Genomic DNA, 10,232 nt, shown 5'->3' on the forward strand with positions numbered 1-10,232 from the left:
GGAGGCAAGGTGCGGTCCGAAGCGGCGGGGACCGCCCTGGGGCCCCGGGCAGGAACGAGAGCCACAGGCGGGCGCCCGCTGTCCCTCCCCCGGGCCTGTGACCAGCCGGGACGCAAGCCGAGGTAGAGACGAAACCATAGGAAACGGAACCCAGCGCTCAGGCCACCTCCCGCCCCGGCCAGAGTCCTCAGCTCCGCCCCTGCGCCGGGCCACGCCCTCCCGGGGATAACCCCGCCCCGCAGCTCCCATTGGGCGCCCCGTGCTCGCCCCGCCCAGGACCGCTTCCGCGTCCCCGGCCGCCCCGCCCCCGGGCGGCTCTGCGCACGCGCGGGGGCCATATTAGCGGCTCGTACTCCGGCGGCGGCGGCGGGTTTCCTCCCCTGGAGTCCAGCCCTCGTGTGGATTTCCAACTCTTCCGTGTTTTCTCTCGGGTGAGCCTGAGCCCGCTGGAGGGGCGGAGGTCTTGGGTCTTGCGCTCCCTGTGGGCGGAGGTCTTGAGACGGCCGGTTTCGGCCTGCGGCGGCCGAGCAGCAGCGGGCGCGATGACTCTGCACCCGGCGGCCTCGGCGACGGGGCTGGCCCGCGCCGGCCACCGTCGGGCTGGCGTGGACCGGGCACGGGGGGCCGGGGGCCGGACGCGGGAGCCCGGCGGGTGACAGTTGGCCCTGCGGCAGGTGCCGGTGAGCCCCTGGTCCTGCCGGGCCCGGCGTCAGGCGGGGAGGTGCCGAGAGCCGTGGGCTCGCGCGCCTGTCGTGTGCCCGTGGCCTCGCGGCCTGCTGTCGCGGCGCCCCCCCGTGACCCCTGCCGCGTGCCGCCGGCTCCTTCCCTGGTCACCCTGCCCTGGCCCGCCAGCAGCCCGAGCGCTGGCTAGAGTACCGCTCGGTTCCTGGCGCCCCAGAGTCGCCCTGGGGAGCCCCGCATTGACTGAGAGCGAGAAACCCGGCCTCTCCGTGGGTCCGCGGGCCCTGCTCACCTCCCCGGTCCTCGTTGCCGGGACTCCGGGCTGTGTCTCGTGGCCGGCTGAGCCTCGCGCGTCGGGAGTGGGCGTGGGGGCACGCACGGTCGCCGCCCCGGTGCCGCACGCTGGGCTGTGCGTTCCGGGCGCTGCGGGGTCCGGCCGCTCGCTCAGCCCTCCGGCGTCCTTGCGATCTGTCTTTGAACTTCAGCAGCTGTCTCTTGCCCCTTGAGCCAGCCTGCCCCACTGCCCTTTGCTCCCCGTTTCTGCCCCGTCTCCCTCCCGTCCCCAAGTGACTTCTCGAAAAGTACTTAAGCCGGCGCTGTGGCTCACTAGGCTAATCCTCCACCTTGCGGCGCCGGCACATCGGGTTCTGGTCCCGGTCGGGGCGCCGGATTCTGTCCCGGTTGCCCCTCTTCCAGGCCAGCTCTCTGCTGTGGCCAGGGAGTGCAGTGGAGGATGGCCCAGGTGCTTGGGCCCTGCACCCCATGGGAGACCAGGAGAAGCTCCTGGCTTCAGATCAGCGCGGTGCGCTGGCCGCAGTGGCCATTGGAGGGTGAACCAATGGCAAAGGAAGACCTTTCTCTCTCTCTCTCTCCCTCTCTCTCTCTCTCACTGTCCACTCTGCCTGTCAAAAAAAAAGTACTTAAATTGATTTTCTTCACCTCGGTGCCTCGCCCACGCTACTGTCCCATTTGTGTCTGACCCCCTCGCATGACTGTCTCACCCGTTCCGGGGTCCCAGTACCCGGCACAGGGCCTGGCACCCAGCAGGTGCCCGGCAGAGCCGAGCTGAGCGGAGGGCGTGTTGTGAAACGCGTGTGTTTCATTCAGCGGATGCTTAGTTGTGAATTGTGGATTTCGTTTCTAATGCCGACCCTCTTCTCTTCCCAGAGCCGCGTTACAGAGCTCAGGAACCATGGTGAGTTGATGCACGCGTCTGATAGCTCGCGCCGGGACGTGTCCTAAGAGGGTGTGGGAGCTGGCCTGCGGTGGGTCGGAATCATGGGTGTTTTTCCTTTGCAGTCTCGGAGATACGACTCCAGGACCACCATCTTTTCTCCCGAAGGTAAAGTACAGACTGCCTCGATCTGCCAAAGCAGTCCTTCAAGTGTTGCACTTGGGGGAGGGGAGGGGGCTGCCGACGGTTTTTTGTAGTTGCGGTACTCAGGTCGCCGGGTGGACCCGGTGCGGCTTGGCGGCTCTCGCGGCCTGCCGGTGCCCTGACGTGTTCTTTGGCATGGGCGGTGTGGGAGCGGCTCCTCACGGCCTGTGTCCGCAGGTCGCCTGTACCAGGTGGAGTACGCCATGGAGGCTATCGGACACGCCGGCACCTGCCTGGGCATTTTGGCTAACGACGGAGTTTTGCTCGCGGCCGAGAGGCGCAACATCCACAAGCTCCTGGACGAGGTCTTTTTCTCCGAGAAGATTTATAAACTGAACGAGTGCGTAAGCTCCCCGGGCAGAGCTCCGGCCGGCCGCGGCTCTCCCCGCGGCTGCTCTGGTAGCAGGAATGGGTGGGGCCGGATGCTTGGAGGACACGCCTCTCTGTAGGGTGAGAGCCGTCGCGCGGGTGCAGGTCCAGGCTCCGGGGTGAGCCGTGTGGCCCTGCGTCTCACGCCCTCCTAGAGTGACAGCAGATGAAACAAATTTAATAAGCCAGAAGTGGCTGGCACATCAGGGGTTCTCAGAGTGTTTGGAATGGCAGCTCATGAATGAGGCTGAATGACAGGATTGTCACAGAGAGCAGGCCCCTGGGGGAACCGCGCAGCAGGCCCTGTGTGCTGGGTGGCACTGCCGTTCCCTGTGGGTGCAGCCAGTGGAGAGCTGGCCAGACTTTGTCCTCAGTCGGGGGCCTGCAGGGCCCGGTGATGACCTCACCCAGGGGGCGCTGTGGGGCCCGCCCAGCAGCTTGGTCAGGCGTGGTGGTGGTGGGTGTCTAGGCTGGATGCAAGCCTGGGCTGCAGCCCTGTGGGAGGCCAGCTGTGGGCTTCCTGGGCAGGCCGGTTGCCCTGCGTCTGTCGGAGAACCTGGAGGGGCGTCTCTTGATCTTGGGTGTTGAGTGACATCACGCTGATGTCTCCTACGAAGTAAAACTCGAGTAGTTTTCTCCCGAGGGTGGAGCGAGCCTGGTGAGCGTCTCAGGAGCTCGGTGCTCTGTGAGGTGGGTGGGAGGCTGCGGCTCGCAGGCGCCCCCCTGCTCACACGTGCGTCTCTCCCTGCAGGGACATGGCCTGCAGCGTGGCGGGCATCACGTCGGACGCGAACGTTCTCACTAATGAGCTGAGACTCATCGCGCAAAGGTGTGGTCGCAGGGCCGGAGCTGTGAGAGTGGAGGGAGCCTGGGGGTGTGGCGCTCAGCTCGCTTCCGCAGGCGGGCAGTCCCTGCAGATCGGTCGTGGGAAGCAGTGGGTTTTTAAACTTGCAGTGTTGCTTACCCTGAGTCTGTTGGGATGTGGATGGAGTCCCACCCCCGCCTTCCTCTGCGGATTGCAGGCTCCTGTTACCTTGTCTGCGGGCCTGGTTTTCCCCTTGGAGGGTGTTTCTTTAGACTGTGGCTGGTTTAGAAGAAGCTGCTCTGCCCCTCTGCCCTAGGTATCTCCTACAGTATCAGGAGCCCATCCCCTGTGAGCAGCTGGTGACAGCGCTGTGTGACATCAAGCAAGCTTACACACAGTTTGGAGGTACTGATTTTTTTTTTTTTTTAAAGATTTATTTATTTTACTTGAAAGAGTTACACAGAGAAGGAGAGGCAGAGAGAGAGAGAGTCTTCCATCCACTGGGTCACTCCCCAATTGTCCACAATGGACGGAGCTGTGCCAATCAGAAGTCAGGAGCCAGGAGCTTCTTCCAGGTCTCCCACGTGGGTGCAGGGGCCCAAGCACTTGGGCCATCTTCCACTGCTTTCCCAGGCCACAGCAGAGAGCTGGATCTGAAGTGGAGCAGCCGGGTCTTGAACCAGCATCCACATGGGATGCTGGCAGTGCAGGTGGCGGCTTTTACCTACTACACCACAGCATCGGCCCCAGTACTGAATTTTTTAAAAAGATTTATCTTACTTATTTGAAAGGCAGAGTTAGAGGAAGCGACAGCAGTATCTTCCATACCCTGGTTCACTCCCAAAATGACTGCAATGGCCAGGGCTGGGCCAGGCTAAAACCAGGAGTCGGGAGCTTCCTCTGGATCTCCCATGTAGGTGCAGGGGCCTGAGCACTTGGGCCATCCTCCACTGCTTTCCCAGGCACATTAGCAGGAAACTGAATCAGAAGTGGAGCAGCTAGGACTCAAACCAGGGCCCATATGGGTCACCAGCATGGCAGGCTGTGGCCCAACCCACTGTACCATATTGCCAGTCCCAGTACTGAATGTTTTAGAAATTTTATTCCAAAAAGTTAAAGTGTTTCATGAGTAATAACCTTTTTGAGACAATAAAAAGAAATTGAAAATTTAGTAAACACATCATATGTTCCTGCTTTTTTTTTTTTTTTTTCTAATATTTATTTTAAAGGCAGAGTTAGAGTCAGGGACAAAGAGAGGAGAGAGAGAAGTCATCCATCCACTGGTTCGCTCCCCATATGGCTACCATAGCTGGAGCTGAGCCGATCCAAAGCCAGGAGCTTCTTCTGGTGTCCCACGCAGGTGCAGGGGCCTGAAGACTTGGGCCATCTTCCACTGCTTTCCCGGGTCATAGCAGAGAGCTGGATCAGAAGTGGAGCAGCCAGACTCAAACCGGCACCCATATGGGATGCCTGCACTGCAGGCTGCAGCCTTACCCGCCACACCACAGCCATTGGTCCCCATTCCTGCCTCTTGAACAGACCCGATTCACCATGTCAGTTAGCCCGAGTTTTATCGATAGGTTGTTGAAAGGCCAAAATCACATTTTCAAATCTGGAAACGGGTTGCTTTTTACATCATAATGAAATTCAGTGCTGGTCCCGTGTCTGTTTCATTTCTTAGCTGTATCCAAATCCTAGAAACAGAAGTGGGATTTGTGCTGGAGCTTATCTGTGGTGGCCAGAGTGTACAGCAGTTACTAATGCTTACCCTCACTGAGCCCCAGTAACCATAGTGATGCCACTTTAGATGGTTGTTCTTTTTCTTTGGTAAAGGCAAGCGTCCCTTTGGTGTCTCCTTGCTGTACATTGGCTGGGATAAGCACTACGGCTTTCAGCTCTACCAGAGTGATCCCAGCGGGAATTACGGGGGCTGGAAAGCCACCTGCATCGGAAACAACAGCGCGGTGAGTATTCCGCCTGCACCCCATACCTACGTAATTCTGTACTGGTGATGGAAACGAGGTCTTCAGATTAACTTTAAAATGTTATTTGAAAATATGAGGTAGAGAAAGACAGAAATAGAAACCTGCCCACAACAGCCAGGGGTTGGCCAGCCCAAAGCTGGGAGCCAGGAACTCAGTCCAAGTCTCCCATGGGGTTGGCAGGGACCTCACCTCTTGGGCCTTTGCCTCTGCCTCCCAGGGTGCATGTTGGTAGGAAGCTGGAATTGAAAGTGGATCTGGAGAGCCGGCGCCGCGGCTCACTAGGCTAATCCTCCGCCTTGCGGCGCCGGCACACCGGGTTCTAGTCCCGGTCGGGGCGCCGGATTCTGTCCCGGTTGCCCCTCTTCCAGGCCAGCTCTCTGCTGTGGCCCGGGAGTGCAGTGGAGGATGGCCCAAGTACTTGGGCCCTGCACCCCATGGGAGACCAGGAGAAGCTCCTGGCTGCTGCCATCGGATCAGCGCGGTGCGCCGGCCGCAGCGCGCTGGCCGCGGCGGCCATTGGAGGGTGAACCAACGGCAAAGGAAGACCTTTCTGTCTGTCTCTCTCTCACTGTCCACTCTGCCTGTCAAAAAAAAAGAGGATCTGGGACTCAAACCTGAGCGCTCCAGCCACCTTAATGTGGTAGGACGATGCCTTTCCTTTCTGTTAGTGACACTCATCGGTCCTCGTAATATAGTGGGGTTTGTTGGCTGCATTTGTAATTAAAGGTGGTTTTCTGTTAGAAGTTGTAGAAGTGTAGGTGTAATTTTTCCTGTTAGTTTTACACTCTGGATTCTTTGGCACACCCCTGGGAGACAGCAGATCCCAGGCGCGGGCCCCAGTGGCGAGCACCCGTGGCCCGCTCTCCCCAGCACCCCCGGCCACCTGCCCTGCCCTCAGAATCTTCACCCGGGTGCACTGCTAATAGAAGTTCCGGCATTTTCTGGTAGACAAAATGCAAACACTAAAAAGTGGCTCTGTTTTACAGGCAGCTGTGTCAATGTTGAAACAAGACTACAAGGAGGGGGAGATGACCTTGAAGTCGGCGCTCGCTTTAGCCATCAAAGTGCTCAACAAGACCATGGATGTCAGCAAGCTGTCCGCTGAGAAAGGTGACCGCTGTGTGCTCCCTGAGCGCGGGCTTGGTGGGAGCAGCTGCTGCGTCGGCTGACCGCCGACTCCTTCCTGGAACGCTGGCCCGGCGTCAGGTGGCCTTTCCCTGCTGGCTCAGTGAGAGCCCTGGGGCGTGGGGAAGTGCAGCGGCTCGACCAGAGTCGGCACTGATAGGTGGGGGAGCCACGGGCCCACGCTGCGTCCCGGGTGTGCGGAGCCTGAGCCTGATTGTCCTCAGAACTCCCGGCTGGGGGAGCCTGCGCTGTGTTGCCTTCGCTGACAGTGTTGTCACTGCTCACGTGGTCTCTGCGTGTGCGCGTCGTCACGTGCACGTGGGCGGGAGACTGGTGGCGCTCTCTCCAGGACGTGTGGGCTGCGATGTCTTGTGTGAAGCCCACTTAGCAACTCCAGACCCTTTTATTGACCCTCAGTTGTGTGACTGTAAAACATAATCCAGTGACAGTGGCCATCAGAGCAGAGTACCCATGAGCCACCGCGAGCAGGAGGCCTGGGCAGAGGGAGCCAGGCTCGGCGGCCGCGGGGCCGGTCCCTGAGCGTGGCTGTCACGCCTGCCTGCCGAGCGTGCCTGCCCCTAACGCAGATGTGTCTGTTTGTAGTGGAGATTGCCACGCTCACGAGAGAGAACGGAAAGACGGTCATCCGAGTGCTCAAACAGAAGGAGGTGGAGCAGCTGATCAAGAAGCACGAGGAAGAGGAGGCCAAAGCCGAGCGAGAGAAGAAGGAGAAAGAGCAGAAGGAGAAGGATAAATAGGAGAGGCGGCCGGGCAGGCTCTTCCTCCACGCCGAGAAGGGGCGGGCGGGTGGGCGGGCTCTTCCTCCCACGCCGAGAAGACGCGGACTGTTTTTAACTGCCGCGGGGACCGCGGATGTGCGACGCCGACCCGGTCCTTGGCCGTCCCAGCCGATCCAATCCATTACCGTATTGTGAGGATGGTGATTACTCTTCACGGACATCTTTACCCCCACATACACCCTTTTTTGGAATAAAACTTGGAAAGAATGGAGATGGTGACGGGAACGTTGTATCGCAGTTGTTGGGAAGAGTGCCAGGGCTGCTGGGCTGTTGCTTCCCGTGCCTTAGCCCCCTGTGGTCTACACTGCCTTCCCGCAGGCCACGAGATGGCCCGTCTGTCCAGGGATGGGTCAGAGGCGGACAAAGGCAGAGCCGATGCGCAGGTGTGGGACAGGAGGCCGTAGATGCCGGGGCCGGGGCCGGGGCGGGGGCGCCGCAGTCAGCAGCCGCAGCCGCGGGGAGGACGTGGGAGGACGTGGAAACCAGCCGAGAAGGGGTCTGTTTGACCGGAGGGAGCTCCGTCCTGGAGCAGGTGGTGTCATGATAGAAGTGGTAACAGAAGCGACGGACAGCGTCGGCATCTCCTGGGGTGTGGCAGGAGTACGAATCGGACGTCCTCAGCCCTGCTGAACCAAACAGGGCGGAGCAGTGCTCTGTGCAGGTGGGGATTATGCAGGTGGAAGTTTGAGAAATGTTTTGTTGCATTTGAATCACCTGAGTCGCATTTAAAATTCTTTTCATTTATTTGGAGGAGATGTTCGGACTACGGGAGCACTCCCCAGCGTCCCAGAACAGCCAGGAGCCTGGACTCAGTCTGGCTCTCCCAGAGCGTGGCAGAGACTCATAGCTGAGCCGTCGGCGCTGCCTCCCAGGGTGCACGTTAGCAGGAGGCTGGATCAGCGCAGAGGGGCCAGGGCGCTTACCCAGGCGCTCTGGCGTGGGATGCGGGAGCCCCAGGTGGTGGGGTGAACCACTGCACCACACTGCCTGGGTTGGGGTCGCTGTCGCGGCACAGCGGGGTTAAGCTGCTGCCTCTTCTGCTTAAAACTTTAGAGGCGCTTGATTTCCTGCGTGTTGATTCATGAACATAGAACTCGGCCAGCAGCACTTTGCAAGGCACTTGGCAGCCTTCTGGTGCGCGGGAGCCTTGAACAGCACCGACGCCATAGGAAACCAGTGACATACGGGTCCCCCACAAAAAGCACAGAAGTGCAGAAAGCGGGCCCAACATGGACCCCAAGAATACATAGAGTGTCCTGGAGGGCACCCAGGGCACGTGGCAGGCGGGAAAATCCCCAGCTAATGCGGTTAAAACCTCCCAGCCCCACCCAGACAAATCACCCAACTGGGTAACCCCATTGGACCACCAGAAGGCAAACAGCCTAACTGGCGGGAGGCTGTCGTCACGAAGGTACCCTCGGGTTAGCCCTGTGCAGCCGTCTGCCTGGGGCTGTCTGCCCGTGGCTCCCTTGCTGTGTGTTCAATAAATCCTAGTTCTACTCACTCTACCTCCTCTGGTGACCTCGTCACCCGCGACACCAGCCTCAGTCACTCCCACAACAGGTGTGAAAGCTGGAAGGAAGGGCAACGTCACCTTGTTGGACGGCAGCTGGGAGGTGTGCCGTGGGCGCTCCAGTTCCACTGCTGGGGGGTGCTCGCTGTGGGACAGGGAGCTAAGCTGCTGCTGGGGGCGTCCACATCCCGAGTCAGGCCCCAGCCCATCTGCTTCCGATCCAGCTCCCTGCTAACGCATCTGGGAGGGCGGCAGAGGGTGGCCCAGGTGCTTGGGCCCCTGCACTCACGTGGGAGATGCAGGTGGAGTCCCTGGTTCCTGATGTGACCTGGTCTGGCCTTGGTTGTTAACGGGCATTTGGGGAGTGAGCCAGCAATGAAAGATAGCTCTCTCCTCTACATTTCAAGTAATGTCACTGCTCCGCATGTCTGCAAATGACCATAAATGCTCAAGTATTGATGTCAGGCTTACAAATGGGTTTTAGCAAGTTTGCAAATTCTAAACTACAGAATTCTCAAGTAATGAACTGTCCCTCGTCACCTCTCTGGCTGCGCGGGCAGTAGAGGTCGATGGGAAACTGACCGGCGGAACCCACTGGCTCTGTCTCCAGAGTCCAGCTACACACCCCTGGTGCAGAACTCCGGTCCCCAGCCCCGTTAGTTCTTGGCTTCAATGGCCAGCAGCCTCCTAACCAGGCTTCCTGTTTCCAGGTCTTTCCCTACGTCAGTTGACACAACTGCCAGAGAGATCGTTCAACATCTAGACGTGCGACTATTACTCCTGTGTGGGGGCTCCCTGTTGTGGTGGGGGAGACCCCAATATAGGGTCTTTGGCTCTGTAATAAAAGTGAAGACACGTGTCCGTAGCACGAGAATGGGGGAGCAGGGCCCGCCAGGCTGAGTCGGCCTGGACACGGCGACAGGGAAGAGGGGCACGGATGCTAACGAGCGGGAGGAACCTGCACAGTTTCCTGGGAAAGGGGTGGCGTGCTAATGGGAACTGGCCCTTCTGCGGCCTCTAGTGGACGTTGTGATTGTCAGTTGTCATGGCGCTGGTGCAGGTGTCATTTAGCATGGAAGCCAGGTGAGAGGCCTGGGGTCTCCCAAAGGCTGCTCAGGCCACCGTACCGCTTCTGGCTGGTGCCGGCTGGTGAGCCTGCACAACTGTTGGCTGCCAGGCTTCCTGTTGCCACAAGAGCTGAAGTTAGGGTGGGGGTAGGAGCGTACGCAGGCCGTGTAGACATTGCCCTAGGTAACACGACAGCTTGGCTCCGCGCTCTCCCCTGGCTTCCTGTGTTGTCTTCACCCCGGCTCAGGAGACAGCCGCTCTTCCACTGCCGCCTTTCCCACCATGTGCCTCTCGCCCTCGCTCCGTGTTCATCCGAGCCAGCCTTCTGTCGTTGCTCGAACAGGCTGTTACGCAACCCAAAACCAGGTGCTCGTCCCAAGGGAAGCCGAGGACTCGGAGCACAAGCATTGGGTGGGAAAAGAGAGGAAGTTCGGGGTGCTAGCACCCGGGGAGGTGGCAGGCTGACACCCCAGCACCCAGCCTCTCCATCAGAGGGAAACGGGTCAGG

General features: G+C 59.8%; 1 protein-coding gene across 2 annotated transcripts; it reads left to right on the forward strand.

Annotated features, from left to right (window-relative positions):
• The first annotated feature begins 287 nt into the window (after nt 1-287).
• Nucleotides 288-7,354, forward strand: PSMA4 (proteasome 20S subunit alpha 4). 2 transcript variants are annotated; one of them, XM_008248451.4, is made up of 9 exons: nt 288-431; nt 1,849-1,876; nt 1,981-2,023; nt 2,237-2,399; nt 3,180-3,257; nt 3,550-3,638; nt 5,067-5,197; nt 6,205-6,328; nt 6,947-7,354. In XM_008248451.4, the coding sequence occupies exons 2-9, from the start codon at nt 1,874-1,876 to the stop codon at nt 7,099-7,101; spliced, it is 786 nt and encodes a 261-aa protein (XP_008246673.1). In that variant the 5' UTR covers nt 288-431; nt 1,849-1,873; the 3' UTR covers nt 7,102-7,354. The 2 variants fall into 2 exon arrangements, with proteins under 2 accessions (XP_008246673.1, XP_069910721.1); XM_070054620.1 differs by lacking the exons at nt 1,849-1,876; nt 1,981-2,023 and having other exon boundaries at nt 319-460; nt 2,211-2,399.
• Nucleotides 7,355-10,232: the final 2,878 nt, after the last annotated feature.

Source organism: Oryctolagus cuniculus, chromosome 12 (genome assembly GCF_964237555.1).
Source record: "Oryctolagus cuniculus chromosome 12, mOryCun1.1, whole genome shotgun sequence".
NCBI lineage: Eukaryota > Metazoa > Chordata > Mammalia > Lagomorpha > Leporidae > Oryctolagus > Oryctolagus cuniculus.

Bases quoted from the DNA above. Each gene is read 5' to 3' on its own strand.
- PSMA4 (XM_008248451.4), top strand. The intron at 2,024-2,236 runs GTAAAGTACAGA...CTGTGTCCGCAG, and splicing joins CACCATCTTTTCTCCCGAAG to GTCGCCTGTACCAGGTGGAG. The intron at 2,400-3,179 runs GTGCGTAAGCTC...CTCTCCCTGCAG, and splicing joins AAGATTTATAAACTGAACGA to GGACATGGCCTGCAGCGTGG.